The 22,596-nt window shown below is 37.4% G+C and overlaps 1 protein-coding gene across 4 annotated transcripts in view; it reads right to left on the bottom strand.

Annotated features, from left to right (window-relative positions):
• Positions 1–22,596, bottom strand: part of NELL1 (neural EGFL like 1) — a 284,268-nt gene that overhangs the window by 136,578 nt on the left and 125,094 nt on the right. For all 4 annotated transcript variants that reach the window (XM_068684942.1, XM_068684943.1, XM_068684941.1 and 1 more), the window contains exon 13: positions 2,777–2,902. In XM_068684942.1, the coding sequence (XP_068541043.1) occupies positions 2,777–2,902 (126 nt within the window). The remainder of the gene's footprint in view (positions 1–2,776; positions 2,903–22,596) is intronic.

Raw genomic sequence — 22,596 nt, 5'->3', positions numbered from 1 at the left:
CAGATTTTAATATAATTGTAGACTTCATTCAGAATATTATTTTTGTTACTACTTTGTCTGTGTGACTGCTTTTGCTAAGGACTCAGCATAGCTTCCAATAGAGTATCTTTTTTACAAATAACATCAGGAAGCTACTGTCCCAACAGTTCTTACGATCAGAACCAAGAAACATTATTCAACAAATGTTTGGAAGAAGAAGAAAAAAAAAAGTGTAATCAACAGCAAAACAGTACAAATGTGTTTAATTTGAAAAAGGACACAGGAAACAAAGTATTTAAAATTCAGCAATATGCAAATTAAACATCTCATTTTGCTCAGTTCAAGTTGACCTAGCATTTCAATTTTCACTTCATTTCTTTTTGAAAAGATAAAAACCCCAATATCAAATTGAAATACGCTGTTCAGTTCAAAAGAAGTGTTTCTCACTCAAGCCTTCCACAAATCACTGCTTCTCAACTTCTGAAAGCCACCAGAGCAAAGGGGCCAGAAGGCATAGGGCTGGCCAGAAATAAAGACCATTCTCAAAAGCCCACACCTTAAGTCGAGGACTCTTTGTACCTCGATGAATTAGAGTCAGTCTTCCCAAAGAATGATACCTCTTACTCCGGAAATATTTCTGCTTTTGAGTCAACATAGCGTAAAATGCATGCAAAGCAGTACACATGCCTTAAGCATTTACATTTGAAACTTGTTAACCTTAATCTTGAGCCCATTACAGCCTGATCCCACATAAACAATATTCAACTGCAATCTGAATGTTAATTCACTCAGCTTTCAGATTTGTCCCCAAATGCATAGTTCAATAAAAAGATAATTTCTCATTTCTTTTGAATAAAAAATTAAAAATGGAGTAATAGCTAGAATCCAGTTTGCTCGTGTCTGCTACACAATGGTGCCAGCATGAGAGGAAACTAGTTAAGTATTTGCTACCTGCTTTTTTCTTCTATTGCACTCTTATTTGAAATACATTTGTTCTTGTAACATACTATTATTCATGGATACAACAGACAATGAACCAAGATTCTAAGTTACATTACATACTCGCTGTACTTTGTAACTGTGATGTCAAAAGAAGTCATTTCAGTAAGATTATAAAAACTGCAAGAAATATTTATCTCACTCTTTCCATTATTTCTTTCTTATACAGGTCCTTTTTTTTTTTTTTTTTTTTTGTGGTTGCATGCATGCACATTAAAAGAATGTTCACCAATTACTTTAAAGCAACTCATCTTACTAATGCACAGGTTTGCTGTAAATCACAAATAACCTGCTTTCTAAAAGATTTGCATGCCTAATGACACTGCCTTGCCAGAAGGAAAGGAACGTTAGAAAATTAGTAGTGCATATATGAAAAGCAAGTGGCAATTATCAAAAACACTTTCCCCATCACTGAAGGCTGCTCCCTCACACAGCAGTCACACACAACAAAGTTTAAGTTCTGAAACTTTTCTGACATGTAAAAGATCAAGAAAAACTCCAAAGACAGAACGTATACAGAAATAATGACTCTCTGGGCCAACTAAGAATCAGTTTCCTGGCAACTATTTAGTATCAGCCTCCCTCGAGAGGTGAGCAGAACCTCCTGAAGTTTTTATGAACTACACCATCATGGCTCCAAGACATACTGTCATCATGAAAGTCAACATTTACTATGACCTTCCCTAAGGACAAGAAGAGCATTACAACGTAATTATTCTGGGCTGGAAATCGTTCTCATATTGAATACTCCTGTGCCATCCTTCCACTTGAGAGAATAGCTCACCTAACACAATTCTAAACCTGGTATTGTGTCAAGCTTGCTTATTTCCATTTCAATAAATTTGTCTGATATTTTCCTTCCTTGCCAGACAGGTGCACCATGAAAATAATGCTGAGATCAGCCTTTCTGGAAGATTGTGACTGACAGATGTTATACAGTTAAGTATAGTTGACCAAGGCATTTCAGTAACTTCTCACATTTTCACTAAAGATTGCCAGGGAAGGTTTTTTAAAAACCTGTAGATGGAAATGAGACCTATCTGCCTTTCCCTAAGAATTTTTAGAGCTCATTTTGCTGACAAGTATTAAAAAAAAAAAAAAAAGTATCACTGGATTAGTTATCTAAAGCTAACATACCACTTCGCTTTTCTAAATAACGTGTAGCAGGCCTGGAGACATTAATTTTCAGCATTAAGAGCAACAATTTTCACACCACGTAATGATACATTTTTACTTTTGCTTTTATATATTTATCTCAGCTTTGTCTACAAAAAAATTCCTCTTAGCTAATTTCTGATGTTTCCATCTATTGACCGGTTTATACATAATAAAACATCATTTCTTCTCACTGTGCATGAACCCTTTTCATGTCCTTGCTGTAATAAAGCAGGTCCAATGGTTTGGGTGAGTTATTCTCCCATGAAGAGGCAGGACTGAAACTTTGGAGTAAAGGTGATGGGCACATCAGTGCTAGGAATCTGACATGATCTGATCTCCAGCTGTCCACTTCACATGCAATCCACAGGTAGGACATGAAGGGACAATGTTCTGGTCGACAACAGCACTCAGGTGCAGGTACCACAAAGCTTCCTGAGCCACCCTCCAGTTAATCCCAAGGGGCACACACATAAGAAACGTACCTCATACCATTTTTATCTATCACACTTGTGTCAATTACACCAGCCGTGGGTCAACAAGTACATTGCTTCTGGTATGGCCTGGGGACTTATTAGAAAGTGAGGAATACACAAAGCACACAGAGTATGATAACACTATTGCTATATACATAAGAGCTCACCTGTACATGAGAAATCATCTACTCGGACATATCCCTTGACGCAGTCACAACGATAGGATCCGGGCAAATTAACACACACAGTGTTGGCATGACAGTAATGCATCTTGGCAGCACACTCATCAATATCTGCAGGGAAGAAGAACCAAGGAAAGTCACAGTCAGGCTCAGTTAAATAAATAATATGACATAACATTAGAGTAAGAGAAGATAAATTTCATTTACAACTCCAAACGTGATCTGGTTGAACTCCAGCATTAAAGAACAAAGAACAACGCAAATTTAGTGGAAAATTCTTTCTTAAAGTATAGTCAAAAGTCCTGCAACACAGTAATGAAGGGGTTCCTTCCCTTGCTTTTAATAAAAAATTTAAAAATATTGTTTCTTAAATGAAAACTCTGGAAAAAGTAACATGAACTTTTTTTATATATTAATTAAAAATCAAAATGATGCAGTTTTTAAACACGTAAATCAGAAATAAGCAACACTGAAAATCCTAACTCTGACTCATAGGTAGCCAAAATTATTAAGGCGTGGGAACTCTGAACAACATAATACTGGTTGTAGTGGTGAACAGATATGGCATGACAACAAGGCAAATTCAAATGAAGAGCTGATCAGTGAGTATTCCAGCTGTCTGTGAAACAAACTTCTGCTCCAGGAACAGAACAGCACTATTACTGAACAGCACTCTGCACTGCTTCCACGTCCCACACAGGCAGAAGATCAAGCCAGATGCCTAAGACCATTTTTAGCTTTCCTTACATTATCCCAATACAATACAATAAATAAATAAATAAATAAATAAGGATGACTTAGGAATGGCAGTAATTTCGCCTCATATCTGTTTGCTTGAGCAATCTCTCCTGCTATTGCAAACCCAAAATTCAAAATTATTGTTTTCACAATGGAGAATAAGCCTATCATTTACTAGCCTGTCTAAATATCCCAAAGTGATACTGTAAACTGTAAAATATTCTCCCTTCCTTCCCCACAAAACCAGATATTATACTGAAGAATTCTCTCTTTTTTTTTTTCTTTTTTTTTTCTCAGCAAGATAGATTTTCTGCTTAGTAGCACAGATTTTACATAAAGTAATTCATGGCTTTCAAAAGATTAATTCTAGTATTACACATGTTCACACAAAAGAAAAAAGAATCAGACTCACTTTTCCCACATCTCCTTCTCCTTGTTATTGATTGCTCACACTCAAGAAAGCTAGTAACTAATAACAGAGCTGGAGAACTTCCTTAGTTGGTGAGGTTCAGATGAGCTGGTCACCCCGCAGTGTGGTATCCTAACACACCCCTCTGCAAAGCCGCATGCAGACACCAAGCTACAGGCTCCCCCAGCCTTCACCACACGGTGCTTATGGAGATGCAATAGCAGTGCTAATTGGGGTTAGTACAACGTCATCAGCATTTAATCTCTGAAGAGGGGCCTTAATTGTGCAAATATTGAGTTAGTTCAATTGCTTAGTTGCTTAAATGCAGGTAACCTATTTGACTTCCCTGAACAGCAGTAGCTGCAGTTGAAATACACCCAGGTTTTCCAGCCTTGAAAGCAAAACCCATGCCAGCTCTGTTTATGCTTTCTATATACCACAGACGTCTGTCCAGTAGGAACCATGAACTAAATCACTTCACACTGGCCACCAAACAGCTGTCAGTTGGGAGTGATTTCCAACTGCTACCAACTTGGGCTGAATTAAAAATGATGGCCTGGAGGCAAGACTTTGTATACCACTGCAAACACCTTGAACTACCTCGCTCCTGCATTTCTGTTGTTTCTGTTGCTGTGACACTTGATGAAATGAATTTTAAAAAGTCAGAGGCATCAATATACAGAAGATAAAAGCCAAGAAAAATCCTCCCACACGTCTTGTTATCACACCACCGAGTGCCATAGCCACTTGGGAAACACTCAGGTGTTGATGTGTGTTCACACTGTTCTGCTTGCAGACTCTTTTTAATAGGCTTTTGGAATATAGCTTTGAGGAGTTTTATTCTTGCATATCTAATAATTTTCTGGCATTAAAGGGAGAGGAACGAAAAGATGTCTGAAAATAAATCTATAATATCTAAATAGCAATGAATTCTTTTGAAAATTAACCTGATGTGCTTCTACCTTCTATCCCCAGCTTCCTCCCCAAATTCACCGGACAACAATCCTCCTCTTTCTTCCCCCAAAGAGAAGCGAGAGGATTAGAACTCTCAAAGGTGGAGGAATTGAACTGTAACACCAAATATGAGAATTCCCAGGTATAAAAGAAAATCCACAACCGATATGAATTTCTCAAAAGGAGAATAAGAACTTGAATTGATGGCTTAACTATAAATAGAGGAACTGAGAACAACCAACACTGGGTTACAGCACAAGTCCTCGAGTCCAAGAAGAACTGGGCCTAACAAAAGAAGCAGAAGGAAGAAAAGATCCCTCTCTTCAAACTTTGCTCATTTAACTCTTTTCACAGTGTTTCTCTGTGCATTTTCCACATATCCGTTCAGTATTTCACATTTTCTTTCACCTTTGCAGTATTAACCTTCTACTAACACGTGTTTCCTTTATGGAGAATAATATTGAGAGGTCAAAACCAGCAGTAGTACTTTGTTATTGAAGCCTGAAGGGCAATGCTAAAGTTGTTGTTTTAGGCCACAATTTTACAAATTCTTGTAAAAGGTTAGGTATTCATCACAAAAAGCTTTGGGTTTTTACTTAATATTGTTAGAGTAAAATCTATAAAGCACACAGTGGTATATACCAGCTCAGTTGTAATGGAACTCAAATTGTGATTCATGAGTATAGATTGCGTGTCACATTTGAAATATTAGAGCTCATCTTCTAGTGGTCTTTTGAGGTGATAAAAATACATGATTAATGTTTCTCTCCAGATTGGTGAAGTAGTTTGTTTTTCTTTTAAAAAGGTATACTTATGGTCTTTAAAATGAGACTTGACACAGCATAATGATCATTCACATATCACCAGCTTCCATCTACATAAGCTGCTTCTTTGCAACAACAAAGGCATTTGGGCTTCAGCTTTTCCATAAGAACTGTTACGTTCCAGAGTAGGTTGGTTCAGTGAGTGCTGTTCTACTGGCTTCAAGGGTTTCCTTAACAGTTACCAAAATAGTGTTTATTACCTACACCGAGCTCTCTCTGCTGCAGTACTCACCTACCCTACAGCTAATCAGCAATCACCATTACTCCTTACAGTTCTAAATAGTGTTCATGAACTTAAAAGGAAACATACATATGTTATGTTCTATCATCAGTGTCAGCACACCCAGCAATGCTCTGAGTGCACTCTGAGTACAAAGCACAAGAACCTTACCTCAGTGGAGCTACCTGCTTAGCACCTGATATGATTTTTTTTTGCTTCACCAGAAGCAGTTGTCATCTCATACCAACCAAAACAAGACAGAAATACAATACAAGTTGTGTTATGCCTTGACACGCGATGGTACTGCCTCTGTCTGACATACAAATCATAATTTGGGGCAAAAAAAAAGGCTGTTCAAAGGAAAATGAATTTTATTTCTATAAGAAATATAACTAAACCAAAGTAAACACTTTGGATTAAACTATTTGGCTTATTAAACTGCAAAATGAAATAAAAAAGACATTTGGTGCATGTACACTCTGCACAGAGGAAGACAAGAAAAGAATAAATTAAAACTTTGCTGCATCACAGAGATAGTAAACAGGAAAAATGAACACTTCGGATGTAAAGGTAATTTCTGATCGTTTAAAAATAAATAAAATAAATAAAAACAAGAAAAGAAAAAGCTTTAACGCAGGGAAAATGACCAAGCCAACCAACCCACAGCCAGTGAAAGAGTTTCTCTTCTACACATGTACTGCATAAACTTTACAAACCACTTGACCCTCTTCATGTCCCACTTGGAATCCTATTGCCAAATATTTAAACATAGATTACAAATAGAAACCAAATCACAACTAGCGGTTCTTGTCTCCATTTGTCCCCTCCAACAAAAGTTACATCAAGCCAAATTAATCTCTGCTGTAAATAGGGCATAGATCCTGTTAATAGTAATGGGAGTTTCCGTTCACCCAAAAGGGGAAAGGGACCTACTCTTTTTTAAACCGTCAGTCCTGTAATAACCACAAATGAGCAATCTTGGAAACAATGCGCTCTGCATCTGCTGTTGCAAATGACTGTTTGTGTGCTTTTTATAATAATCCATTTGGACATTAGTGGTATCATCAACCATTGTTTGGGGCTTCACAGTTTAAATAATGGAAGACAATAATATTCAAATCAAAACAAAATGAAACCAACTATGCAGTGTTCCAGAGCATTATCAGATGATTTATTTGGAAATCTATTAAGTATCAGAATCAATTACTCTAGTTGCAACTGTCTTGCATTTACTTGCTTTCTGGCTGGAAAGCAAATTTTCCCAACTTTAATTCCAATTTTCAAGCACTCTATAGTGAAGAATAGATAGAAAAGGAACGTTGAGAATAAAAGGACAGCTTTTCAGAAAGCTCTGACATCTAATTCTTGATTCCTTAACAGAAAACATTATTCACGGGGGCCGGGGAGTGTCTCCCCAGCCAGCCCCCCTTTTATACAAGTTATTACTAAACCATGATTTCAGCTGTATTCAACTCTACTCTAAATAATCTACATTTTTCAATACGTGAAACCAACCTCTGTTGTTCTTTAGATTTTAAATCTTACAGCATATTCACAAGCTGATGGAATCAAATAAAATGGAGTTTTCAAAATAGCAGAGCACAGTGGAGCAGAAGAGAGGTCCTAAAATTTCAGTCACCCTATGCTTATGCAAAAACAAACACATGCTGTTTTCACTCTACTGACTTAGCAGTTCTTTGTTCATTATATTTATTTTTTGCTCTCTGAATTCTCCCTGATTCTGTTCTCTCCCATTTTCATCTCCTTTCCACTGCCAGACTCACTGGACTTCAGCTCTGCTTCTCTTTTTTTCCCCTCTGCTCCTATTATCTTTTGTCTTTTGCATATGTCTCACATAACCAATACCCATTTGCTGTTGTTGGTTTTGGGTTTGTTTTTAACCTTTAGCACAGGATTGTTTTTGCCAACTGTGCAATGCAACCCTCCGCGAAGAGATTTCAGGGAGCTATAAAGCAAGACAGAGCAGCAGTCAGCTGCTCCCTGCAAGCTGGCAGCAGCTCAGGTTCCCTCAGTCAGAAGAGTACGAAAAAACTAGTTGTTGGCTGCCAATGTTTAGGCTAGCCTTAAACCTCTTCACCAACTTGGACTCCTTGGTAGCGATTCATCTCCTCCAAGGCAGGGCGGCGCTGCAAACAGACAACCCTCACCATTCCAGGCTTAGATGGACAGACTTGCTGTCCAGTTACAGACAGGGAAAGAACTCCTAACAAAAGCAGATAAGTCAAAGGAAAACCTCCATTTCATCAAGGCTGAGAAATGTTACCCTAGCATCAAAAGTAAGTAGCTAGCTGAAAATGCCTCCGTAAATTAGGGTTGACGTAGCATCACCTGGGAATCCATAAGCAATATAATAACTATAAATATAACATCAGAAAGTACTATCGCTTTGAGAGCTTCATTAAAACGATGTAACCTCTTCCTCTGGGCAGCATAAAAGTGCTTTACACTGATATACCTATTTTACGATCAAGACAAGTATCAGTATTCCATATCTGCTTTCTATCAATTTAACTGCCCCTCTAGGGATTACAACTGTATAACTATGAGGTTAAACACAAAAATAAGCATTAAAAAACATATTTACATGCAAATCACACTTGAATAGTCATACTTTCCAGAGCAGAGCAGGCCATGTCTGAACTAATGTAACATTCCTGAGAAGGACAATAGGATATTTGAGTAAAGTCACCTCCTCTCTCCACCCCAAAGCCCCAGCTGTTTATTTTATCACTTTTAGGCTTAAATCTTCTACCATACATACTCTAGCAAGTGACTAGAATTCACCAAGATCACAATATGAGCACTCTTTTGGTACATCTTTTCCAGCTACATTAGAAAAGCATCCACACAGCAGTCATAAAGTGGTTGCTTTCTAAAATCCCCTCTGGTGAAATTAAGCCCTAGACATTAAAATATTGCTTAGGCACAAAATGAGCTCTTTTTTACCATCCCTGATAATGCTTTCACCAATATACAAATGATTATTCTCATTGCTTTATGTTACACTTTTTTGCCTTAAAAATGAAAATAAAAAATAGAGCTTCTCATAACCTGAGTCCTCACTAATGTGACCAAATCTTTGGAGGCAAGGTATTCCAACTACAGTATTTTTTCTCATCATTCCTCAAAATACCACAATCATATGATCAAAGTCAGTACAAGACTCTTTTGTGCTTGCTGTCCAGACTATCTAGTGTCCCTCTAGTTAGAAGATTTTTCTTTTACAATTCTACTGAATTGGCTCCTGTCAGGCAAACTGAAAACTTGCGGTTCCACTCCTCCCTTGTATTTTCCATCATTAGGTTGGCAATTTACGGTGTATTATTAAATGTCTGTGTGGTTGGTTTGGGGGTATGGCCCTCAAGAGCCTTGACATCTCCTAGGATAAAAGCTGTCTATTGAACCGAAGTTTCTGCAAGAGATCATTTAAATCAGTTAGAAAGCTGCCACTGACATGTTAACAGTGAAGAAATTAAAAACAATGCATTACTTGTAACAGAAAGGAGTTGTTTTCTTAACCCTAAGTGAATGACTTCATTCATTTGATAAATACATTAACAGAAAATGTTCATTGTCTTACAGTTTTTTTTCTTTTAATGTGTGCAGCAATAGTTCTTAGGGACAGTTGATAATTTATTCATAAGGCATCTCTGACAGTTGCAAATAAATTATTTTTTAAAATATTCAGTCAGAATTCACATATGATAATGTAGTTTAGAGAACACATCAAAAAAATAATCACAAAAAGCAGAATGGAACATTTGGGGGAACAGGTTTTGGCTAACAGCAGCATCTTCGTCATTCACTCAAACATGCCAAAGCAAGTAGCAAAAACAAGTCAAGATTCATCTTGTATAACAGCAGACACTATGATGTTTAGAATTTACTGGAATCCAGATTGCCTTACCCTGGATTATTCAGCCTTTTTTTTTTTTAATTATTCTCTGAAAATATATTGATACTTGTATTTAGAACACACGGCAGCACAATGAGGTTACTAAGTAGTGTGCCTGTGTATGTGTAGAGACTTTTCTTTTTTAATACATTGCTCAATCAGCTCTTTAATTAACTGGATTGTGACAGGCTACGTAGCAAGCAAGCTTCTTCTCAGTTTCACAGTCCATTAGGCCAGGAGGATTCATAGCTTTTAGCTGAGTGTCATCATCCCTGCTCTCCAGCTGCTGATCCAGAGCAGACCAATGTCTTTGAGCATCACTGCGCCATTCATGGATTCTGAGTAACATTCATGGTGTCCTCTCATGGGCATTGCGACACACAGAAAAGTTCATCACCCAAAGGTATTTTTAACAACCTCAGGCATACCAGCAGCTACTTCAAGAAAAAAAAAATCTGCATTTTAGGAAATGACCTGGTGTCTACCAGAAAAAAAAAAGCAAAGAACACTTTTATGCCCTCTGAAGCTGTATAAAGCACTCTGAAGAGTAGTAAGTGAGATGTCACTGCTTCTGATTATAATGAGACCACTTCAACTAAAATGGAGTTGATTGTGTATAAGCCGGTGCTGGCCCCACAGGAGTAGTTCGCTCTCAGAACTTTGCAGGAGCAAACTGACAACAAGAGAAGTTGTCTACTCTAAGATAAGAGTACACAAGGGATTTCAGGGGATACCGAACTACTGCTGTATCACTCAAGAACAGGACTACATAGTGAAACACTGTATCTTTGCTTATAGTCAGAGTAATCTTCTTGACAATATTACCAAGAACACTGCAACAGGTAAGGGTTAAATTCAGAAAATGATGAAAGATAAGCTCAAAAAGGGATACAATTCAAATATGATGCATTTTGAACTCTTTCTTATAAAAATATGAAATTTGGTCTAAGCCCGTGTGGCTCTAAATCCCATGATGGTGTCAGCTTGCTCTTTCCTATTAGCCTTGCCTTTAAAACAGCTGAAAAACTGCTTACTGTCCTTTTTAGAAGTAGTATGTTCACTAGTTCACATTATAAATTCATTCATTCATTACCCACAACTATGTGGTTAGGAAATAATCACATTTGTACATGCTGCCCTTCTTTCAGATCAGAAGTTTCGTTAAGGTTCACTCCAAATGCTAATTTAGGAATAAATAAAAATTCCTAAATGTGATAAGATATTGGGATACCCAAGCTTCATCTTTTTCAGTGGCATAAACGGCTGCATGGTTATGGTAACATGTATCCCAATAAAGAAAAGATTGCTTAACTTCAACACACTCATGCTTGGCAGTTCATCAGAAATGAAACAGTACACAAAACATAAAAAACTACTGGTTCTTCCCATCCTGCTGCAGGCAACAGAAGATGAGAAAATTATGATATTCCTCCCTAGGCATCCTACTTCCAAGCTTTCCTTAAAGCTTGAGGTGTTTTGGGAATCTCCTAAATGTTGAGGAGAAGGTGGTGAAAAAAACAAGGCTCATCACAAAGCCCACGTGGAAAATTCTTGCCATCAAAGATGATTTCATAAGACAAACTGTAAATTATAGCTGTACTGTCACAGTCCATCAATATGGCACAGCCATGGACAACTGCAAGCTTTCCAGTTTGGCATCAGCAGTCTGACACTGCTCTCCGTTACTGCCTTGCTAAAACCCTGAGTACGATGACATAGATTCAATCTGCATCATGCTCCTTCAACGAACCTATAGCTAACAAACATGTGAATCATCTGTAAAGTCTATTCACTTACACAACTGGTATTCATCAGTACAATACAGCTGGCTTGTTCATGACACAGAGAGAGTTAATTGCTTTCCCTGGCTAGAAACCTCAACGTATTACCACAGGGACAGAAGAAGGAAGTTATACATAATAAATCTAACTGGACTATTCTCCCGTAGTATTTAGTACCGATCTTATACCCATTTTTCTTCTTCAAAGGCTCTTAATGCATGAGATTTTATTCTAAATCTAACTACTGCATGCTTGACTGTAAGAGTTACCATTACATAAGTTTATGTCACATAAAAGGTTACGCTACTGCTGTTCCCAAATATATTAGAGCCCATTAGAAAACAAAGCAATATAATCACCTCATTCTTACAGAAATAGCTCTGTTCCTTAGAAAGATTGCCTCTGGTTTACTGATTATATAGATGTAGTCCCAAAGCCCTGTTTGCTTTGGCTTTGATTTCACTTATGAAAGAAACTCTTTTCGGATCTCAGTACTCACTGATAAAATAAATACTGCTGTTGGAAAAGCACTGTCAGATTTCTGTAATAGATTCACCTCCTTATTTATTGTTATTTTTAAAATCTTTCCAAACATCCTTCGCAATACCAGTTCATACCCACATTGGGGCAGAGGGAGGGGAGGGCATAGCAGGCAAGAAGCGAGGGGAGCAATGCTTTTCTTCCTTTCACCTACATTAGCCAAGCAATATGATACATTGAAATAATTCTATCCATTTTCATTCAGCTAATACCTTACCTTTTGAGTCCCTTCTATCAGATAGTACTAATGGCTAAGGGTTAACAATGGATTACTGTATCAAAATGAACAATTCTCTCCTCATGCCGCTATACTGAGAGCAATTACATTAAATACCTGACTCCATCAGCACTTGTCTTATACCATTGTCCACAATTTTTGCTTCACTGCTCTATTTTTATCCCTAATACTCTTACCCAGTTTGTCTCGTCCTATCTATGTCCTGGGATATTGACTGGCTTACTCTTTCAAATCCACACAGATGCTATCTTCAAATGATAAATTGTAGAAAGCTGCCCATATAATTGATCTAGAATCCCTGTGCCCACGGCAACCTTTTACTGTGGCATTTTGAAGGACACTACATCTCTCTGAAAAATTAAATGCTGGTGAAACCTGTTTTTTGTTGGGTTTTTTTTTTTTTTTGGTCTTTGCCATGCCTAAAAATATCTACAGTCCCTAGAGAACTACTGCTCTTGCATTCTATAATGACTTTTAATATACACTGTTAAAATAAATGAGACCTGTGATATGTTCTCAGCAAAAAGTCACACAAAATTAATAATCTGCTATTTTCACACTAGAGTAATTTGCTCACTCTGTGATCATTTGTGCAGTGCAAAGCAGTACACAGGTAATGAAGAAGTACTCTCCCGTGTTGGTAAACACACACTGTGCCCTATCTTCTCTATTTATGGCCTTCAAGCAGTATTTGCATCTTTCTAAATGTTCTCTATTTATGTCTTTTCAACCACATATTTACTCATATCTTTCTATCTTTTTTTTTTTTCCTCCTATCTCCAACTCTGCTGAAAAATACTTGTGGAAATATTGACTTAAAGTGGCATACTCATCACCATCGTTAAATTGGCAACCACACCCCTTCAAGAGAATCACAGAATGGTTGGGGTTGGAAGGGAAGATCTCAAGATCATCTTTGTCCAACCCCCCTAGCCAAGCAGGATCATCTAGAGCACACTGCGCAGGATGGCACCCAAGCAGGTTTTGAATAATTCCAGGGGAGGAGTCTCCGCAATCTCTCTGGGTAACCTGTCCCAGTGCTCTGTGACCCCCACAGTAAAGAAGTGTCCTCCCATATTCAGATGGAACATTGCAGAAGCTAAACCAGACGGTTTAACATAACAGAGGATTTAGCGATGTTATTTTCATGGGTAGAGGCTATTCTGCCTTAACCAGGTTCCACAGAGGATTAGAGCCAAACGTCTTATTCAGGTAAGAAAATTGTAGATCACTGCAGAACAGTTCTCTTCCAAGCATACCTCTAAGCCATGCTAAACACCTTTCTTTGTTCTATGTCCTTACTATACAATCTAGTCTTGTTGTTTGTGCTTTTTTAAATTTAATTTGTAATGTAAAAATAAATACATAGAAGACAGCAGCAGAATAAAAACCCTTAATTTCAGGTATTATAAATAATTTTTCCATATAAACATAACCTTAATTGACATAACTGAAAAATGCAAGATGTATTTCTCATCCTAGCATATATGGTAATCAGATGTGATTTACAGCACAAGTTACTGAAAGAGGCATTTCTGCTTTGGAGATTGCAACAATACTGTGTTCCTTAGGCATAACCTGAGGTGAGCTAAACAAGAGGAGCAGTAAAAGAAAGAAATATATCCAACAGATGATCATAAAAAATATTCTTCACCTGCAACCCTAATTCCTGCCTCAATGCTTAGTACTAAATTTTATTTTAATTGCTTTGCTTTTGGCTATGAAATTGAACTAGTGATTTAACGCTTTCCCCTTTGATAACATAGTCCAAGCTTAGATGCGGTTAAGTAACATGATATTGGAACACATGCCCTTAGTCTTTCCATTCTAATAACTCTGAATGACCACATCCTCTATCATCATAAGGAATCAATGAAGTCTTTCTTCCTATTTCCTTTAACAGCATCACCTGCTGAAAAATTCATTCACTCAGACTCCGTCAAGTCCCACCGGGATGAGCGGACAAAGTACAAAGAACGAAAGATGACCAGAGAGATGCAAACCCAACCCTCCTTGTCCATGAAAGCTAACTCAAAGCATGTCTTGTTTGGATAAGAATTCAATGTCTAATAATGGAAAAGAGGCTTAATGCAAACAAGCTTTCTGGGACTCTCCCAGAAGCAGAATATTAATTTGTATTATGCAGCATCCTGACCTCTGAGAGTGGAGGTCTGGAATGGAGTCAGCATTACAGTGTTAGTCACGATACTGTATTATTTTATTACTGGTATCATTATGTACATTTCAGAGCACTTTACCAGCAATAAGGCCTAATTCTAGCATGAGCAAGCAAGGCAGGTTTTCACCTATAAGCACTGACTAACCAACTGTAAGCAGCAAAATCAAAACACAGTGAAATTCTCTGAAATAAAGGACAGCGTCAGAAACATGCAGCAGGTTGAACTAATCCTTGTGAAATTTGAGAGGAAGATACTCGAAGTTCAATGATCTTTGAATCAACCTGCAGCACTGAAAAAAAAAAAAGATGATAAATCCCAATTCGTGGATATGTTAAAGAGCATGTGTATACATATGCATGTGCACATATACACATATGCACACTGCTGAGGTGGCAAACAGTCTAGAAAAATCTCCCACTGAAGGAAGAGGGGAAAAAAAAAAAAAAAGGAGAGGTGAATCTGCATCACTGGTTTCAACTGCTGGGGTCTGTTTCCAAAGCTAGCTATCTCAATTTTTGAAACTAGATTAAGTTTTATTTAAAGGCAAAACAGTCAGAGTTCAGCTGATGAAAACTTCATGGTTTTCTTTTCCCCCCCTAGAGAAAAACCTTATGAAAAAATGTGAGCTTTCACTGTAAGCGTGGAGATTTCTCTCTATATATGAAACGTATTTACACCATCTCCATTAAAAAGCAAAATTCTAGCCTGATTTCTTTTGTGATTCTGCATTACTTGTAAATAAACTATGAAAAATTAAAGAAAGAGCACAACTAAACAAGCTGTGACTAGATCGGCAATATCTAAAAGCAGAGCAAAAGAATTCTTATTTCCAGCAGTTTCCAATACTCTCTTCCCCCCACAAATTTTTCCTACTGTTTGTTTCCTACTGTACTGTACATTGTAACCAGTACAATGCGAGTAGGTTATATTGCTGTTAATTAAAAGAATAACAGTACAGCCAGACAGGACACTATCTGCTTTATGAAAACATATTACCATTGCCAGAGACATCTAAAAGCCAGAAAGGTGATGACTATCAAAAGTAAAGTGGTCCAGAGAATTCACATGATTGTGAAGACCACACTTCGAAGTATCTTTGAGAGTTGTTTTCTTAACACAGGTTTCTGATTTTTCTTATTGAAAAAAATAATTGATAATACAAACCCTATATCAATGAAAATCAACATGACTTTACCAAGATGTAATAGGAAATACCAATTTTTATCTGCCAAGACCAGATGAGAGAACTAGGTGGAACTGGCAGGTCAAGGTCCCCTCATAGGCCTGGAAGTTGCAAATGACTACACTGCCCTCGAATCCTGGACAAAAAGTTTTTCATAAATCATACTTCATACCTTAGCAAGTTCCTGGATTAATGTACACCGCCACAAATCTGTGCTCTGTTCACATGTCCCTATCGTTTTTATCCTTTGCGCCCCTAAACTGCTTCTTATCTGTGTGTGGTTTTGTACAGCTGGTATTGCTGGCTTAACAGCTGTCAAAATATCCTTAGTCTACAAAGATCTCACACTGAATGAGAAGGAAAAGAAAAAGGAAAAAAAAAAAAAAAGAGTTGAGCCAGTATTACTGTTTTAAATTCTGTGCTCTGTTTATACAGGAGGACCTATACTTTCAATGAGGTTTTGGTGAAAGGGTAAACAGAATGACAGCTGGTTAATTCACCAGCATCTAGCAAAAAGTGAGCAGAAAAGCAGGCACAGGCATAGAGAACAAACTCTCTAATACACACACATCCCTGCACAGCTGCACAGAATGGCCTCCACGAAGGCAAAGATGAGGAGAAACCTCCTCTTCTACTAACAAGAGGAATAACAGCCCTTTTAGGACTGGGGTAAGGAGGAGAAAAAGAAATCACTGTTTCCATCCCTAAGGTGTATCCTTTCAGAGAAAAGAGAGGGAGCCTCTCAATTAAGTTCAAAGTGAGAATGTTAACCAAAAAGGAGAAATAACCTTACTGATTGGACAGACAATTAACAAATACATAAAGATAGGAAACCAAACTATGATTTCCAAGCATTAGGGAAAAAAAAAAAAAAAAAAAAAAAAAAAAAAAACAACAAGGAATACATATGCGAAGACTGTTATGGAGCAAAGGAGACAGACTACAACTTCTGGTGAGGGGATGTAAAACAACACTGAGATGGTATAACAGAAAGGAGATGAACTCAAGGCATTCTGTGTCCACAACCGAAAGCCCTATCACAGTCCAAGGGTGTTTTTCTTTCTCAAAACTGTAATTAGAATGTCTCATTTTGCTGAGAAAGCATAGAAAAAGAACAATTTCAGGAGCAATGTCATGATCAATTAAACAACGTGGCTTTCTGCAGAATTTTCAGAGAAGCACATATGGAAATAAATATTAGCGCCATTAGAGATGAAAGGCTGTATATACTTTCACCTTAACGTTTGCTTCCTCCTGCTTGAATATATAGTGATCCAGATACTAAATTAGCACCAGCTTTACATTTAAGTCCATGAAATCTGACTTCCTTTTCCAGGCTCCTTTAAATGCATGTAGCTGTGGTTTATCTTCTGCCCTGTGGTTTATAGTACTTTTCCTCTATGAATGTATAGCTTTTATTTCTCTTTCTCCTACAGGACAGTTCTTCATACTGTTTTTGAATAATGAACAATTCTCTTACATCTAGTTTCTCACATAATGCAACCTTGTCTCTTCTCTTTCCCAAATCAATGTAATCCCAATAGAGAAGCTAAAACTTCCTGTATTCCTGTGTTCCACATTAAAATTGCTGAGATTATTTGAAAATTATCACTGTGTTTAACTACTAGTGGCCAGCGTAACAGCACGTCAGATTTCTAAGTTTTCATTACCTAGTCAGGACCTATAACCATATCTCTGATTATTGGTATAAAATGGAGAATATATGGAAGATCTTCATACAATCGTGTGTGTGAAAGACACTATCAAGAGGAAAGAGCACGATTAACACATTCCTGGGCTTGGTTCAACAATATCTAATGCTAGCTCGTGCAGTCATGGTCAAACTACTATATGGACGGAATTCTGTGGCTTTAATCCACATACATCCAAGACAAATCAAGATACTGGCTATAGCTCCACTATATCAAAGTGCTACAATGTCGCGTTAAGGGGTGTAGCCGATTAACTGTTACGGGTCCAGTCGGATTCAAGACGCTGAACTATCACAATCACAGATTCACCAGTAATGTATAACTGCCCTTACTTATTAAAGTCATGTTCAGTGGGAACTATCACGGCTAGGAACAATGCAATCAAGTGCAATTTTTTACAGCAACAGGTACACAGGTTCTTTGGATTGCTGGCGATAATTTGCTGTCTGCAAATGCAAGCTAGCATGCATTAAATACACAGGTGCACAGCCTGAAAATTAACATGTTAAAAGGCATAAAGACTCTATAGAGATTTATAAGTTTCCACAGAGACGCACAGTATAATCAAGTGCTCAAATCTCACAGAATCACACAGAATCACAGAATTTCTAGGTATCTCACCCAAAGGCATCCCAATGGGAGGGGAAGAGAGGCTCAGCCCCTCGACTGATCCCAGCAGTCAGGAGGTCCTCGGGATGGTGTATTCCTTTGTGATGGTATCTCCCCTAACGGTGGTATCTTCCCTAACGTCCACTCTCCCTTAGGCCAATTTATATTATTTTCTATCTTTTAGGTGAAGCTTGAGTGACTCTAGTCAAGCATATCTCAGTTATGATTGGTAAAAAGTTCTCCCGTCTCCATTTAAGGTAATTGACTCCAAGAAATTCAGAGAGCGTGCTCAGTGAAGGGTGGTCGCACCTTGGAGGCGGGTAGCTTTTGGGATGGAGGTGTGTTTTGGTATTATAATGATATTATAATGAGCAAAAGTACACTAGGGTACAGCGCTTGTCAAAACATGACAGGTCGTTGGCTCAGGATAGCAAAAAGTGTAGCTTATCGGTCTCAGTGTGTACAAGAATAGTCAAGTCCCCACCTGGTACAGAGCCTAGCCATGGTGTCTCCACTCCGCTCTACGTTCCATACTATTCCTTAGAGTCAGCACACCAGGTTCCCCCAGTGGGACAACATCTAAGGTTGGAAGCCTACGGAACATGCAGGTAATGCAGCTACGCCCTACCCTGAAAACCTCTTCAATGCTGTACATTTTCTTTAAAATGTGAATATTAGTTTTATTTTCCTAGTTACTTTAGGCAATTACACCACATACAATTATACCTATACCAAGAAGGTTACAACCTAAGTAAAAAATAACAATCGAACTCACCTTAATACATCCTCTGTTTTGGTCTAAGCATTTTTGGTTTAATAGGATTTCTGTAATGGTAACAATAGTACTGAAAGTAGTACTTCTAAGCAAAACTCTCTTATTTTAACTATTTATACTGGCCAGTAATGTGGTAGACAATAAAAAAAGTGCTATTGTTTTAGTTTCTAAATATGTTAACACCAAAAGGAAGACCAGAATAAACATTGGTCCATTACTTAATGAGGATAATCACCTCACAAACAGGGACATAGACAAAGGAGAGATGTTTAATGCCTTCTTTGCCTTTGTCTTCAACACTGATGATGGCCTCTGTGACCGAGGTAGACCAAGAGTTCGAGAAGCATTTGGACAACACTCTCAGATGTCTGGCCTAATTTTTTGGCTGGTCCTGTGCAGACCCAGGAGTTGAACTTGATGATCCTTGTGGGTCCTTTCCAACTCAGGATACTCTGTGATTCTATGATTTTTCGCTAAGAACTTTATTTCCATTGGCCAGGAAACAAGCAATCTAACCAATTGTATTGCCAAATTTGGTATTTCTTAAGTACTATAGAACAAAGAATCAGTCACCCAGTTAAGAATGAAAGGCAAACCCAAGAATTTTCAAGTTTCCACTCTAAAGTCCTGCAAGAATGATGCTAATAACTGTAATTTTAACAGCTGACAGATGCAATTTTAATTAGCTAGGCATTGTTTTTCATTAAGGTGAGTGATGCATTGAAACCCTATTGAGTCATAAAAGCATCATTTAATACAACTAGCAGCCTTTTTGAGATAATTCATTTGACATTCTATTAAATCAAAGGGAAAGGTGTGACTATGCTATCTAGGCTGCATCAGTGTTTCTGAGTACAATAAATGTCAAGGAAAAAATGAGTAATGCACAATAACAAGATTTGTACACAGAACACATGCTGCTTTCTCACAAAACACTGATATTCAAGATTAAAAAATACTTTGTTTTAAAGTCATCTGCTTTCTTGCAATAAAGAACAGTTTCTTGTCCTCCTGTAGTGCTTTCACAAATCCAAATATAAAGAAGTGAAATAATCTATCAGCACAATAGACTAATCAATCCTCTGACCTAACAAAGCCGAAAATTTCTCCTTAAGACTCAGTTTCTACTTATCTTCCAGTATTTCAGAAACGTCAAAAATTAAAAAATGTTCTGTAGTTCTACTTTCCCATTATCTCAGCAGCTGAAGTTGTCTAGTTGTTGATCCTGAATTCACAAAAAAATGCATTCCAATTGTTTATTCCTGTACATTCCTGAAGATAGTTATGTTCCTTCTATGCTTTCAACCAAGCTTTATGCATTTAACTTCTGGTCTTGCCTCATAAATCAGTCCCTACAACCCTTTCATCATTTTTTTTTTACAGTCTGTTCTGAATAGCTTTCTGTTTATTAATTTTAAAATATCCTAACTGCACATGCCACTTGCCTCAACTTGTCATATACTCTGAATTCTGCTTCTGAAGCATCATTAAGGTTTTGGAAGGGTAAAATTTTATGCCACTTTGACTTTAGAAAATTATCCCAGTACCAGACTCTGTTAAAATGGTTTTAGAGATAGCATTAAGAATAAATAAATAAATAAATAAATAAATAAATAAATAAATAAATAAATGATATAGGGATATTGAAATCGCTGCTTAAATTATTTTGAGGTTTATGCTGTGGCATAAAGAACTCCTAACCAAAGGAAGGCAAACAAATTTCTTATAAATACGACCATGTAGCACATAGTATAATAATACAGCATGCAATCTACACATTCTAGGTTACACAAATAATCTTCCTGTTTTCCAGCTAGGTGCAAGATTCATGTAATCTGATACATCTCCCATAAACTGCTATTACTTAAAACACAAGAAAAATGTATCATCCCAAGGATATTCTCTTTGACTTAAGGACAAGACTCAGATCATGAGGCACAGGAGAATTCCCACACATCAAATCTCAAGCTGATAAAAGTAATAGCTATCATCTGTACTATTTAAATAATCAGTGTATACACACACACGCTCAAATATATGTCAATTAAAACAACCCTCAATTCCCACAAGTAGGTGCAGAAGAAGCTATGCTGCCTGTGCATGCCATGCTCATCTTAAATACAGGTGTTCTCATTTTAAAACCCTGCAAGTCTCTGTCCTGATATCCTAAGTACAGGCATATAATTAAAGGGACACTAAATACTGTAATTTGCTCAAGAATCGGCAACAAAAGAAGCAGTAACACAAAGTTGACACAAAATTCAAAAGCATCCATCTTAATTCAGTCACAGGGAGTTTTTAAGAACTGGCTAGTAAATACAAAGAGCATTATAACACATATGCTAAATTCCGTATTTGGTGTTGTATCAGCAAATTAATGTGCTACAGCATCACATATTAAAGCATATGATTAGTCTTGTTGTTGATATAATAATAATAAAATATTTAAATAATAATTCAAATAGCTACTGACAGATGAGCAGCTTGTTTCCAAGGTGACCAAAGTGATTTATATTCCTTATTGAATTTCCCTTAGATGTAGCCAACTTATTACTACCTTGAAATTCTTCCTCTGCTCACAGCATCTCACCGGTTTATATTTTGCAGTGTTGCAGTTTAACAATCTTTAACCTGCCACTTTATCTAGAGTCCATGTAATGAAATAGTGACAGGTGATGTCTTACATTCTACACAAAAGGCCCAAACATTTTGAATACATAAAGGAGTTGGTTTGACAACAGATATCAATGTACAATAAGAAGAAATGCGTATTATGGCTTTAAACAATCGTCTTCCAACAGGATTTTCTCAGAAACTGATAGACTTCCAAATTAACCTTAAACCACACAAGACATTTCTGAACTCAAAAACACTTTTGGACAGATACAATTGTATTCATTTCAAAAGAGATAATCGTAAGCAGTTATGTCAGTACCAGTAAAACAGAACAAGCAGGCAAAGAAATCAAGCCTTCCATGAGAAGTCTACGCAGCCGCAGACCAAAGCCATGATGTCCTCCACAGAGACAGGCTCTAAAGCTTGGTATCATCCACCTAGTTATACTAGACTATTCATCGAAGTATTGCTGTCAGAGTGGCACGAATACCTGCTACAGTGCAGTATAAACAAAAAGGAGAGCCCTGGTATCCACAGGCTGGCGTTTGATGACTTAGTTATACTATTAAAGACAAAATCACTTCATTGTATTGTTAGAGAGAAAAATTACACAATTTAAGGATTAGTTTGCTCCTTGCTACCTGTTTGCCTAAAACAAATCCACAGTGTTCACAACAGCATTTCCACAATAAAGAATAGAGCTGCTACGTTGACTGCCATTGCTGCCTAGATTAGTGTCTGCATCGCAGAGACACGAGGTCATAAACCACGTAAGCATATTCCAGCCTTGCCGGATGTAACAAAGACTTCTGTAATTCCCATGAGATGTACTCCTGGATAAAAAATTAATGGGGCACATACACTGCAAGACATGTGGTAACAGGCTGAGTCTAGACTCCGTAGGTTCCACCAGCAGAAGTTGATCATGATGTTCTGCTTAGCCTGAAAGCTTCAACTGAAGGCCTGCCCTGGGGAACTATCCCATTAATGAAGGCAGGAAGCGTAACAGGCCCCACTTCAGATCATCTACTTGCCCTATAGTGAGGGAGTTAACAACTAAACAGAGGAGATAAACAGCTATTTTAAATGAACCAGACACTGCAGAGAATC

Source organism: Anas acuta, chromosome 5, assembly GCF_963932015.1.
Source record: "Anas acuta chromosome 5, bAnaAcu1.1, whole genome shotgun sequence".
NCBI lineage: Eukaryota > Metazoa > Chordata > Aves > Anseriformes > Anatidae > Anas > Anas acuta.
This window is presented reverse-complemented; position numbering and strand designations above follow the sequence as displayed.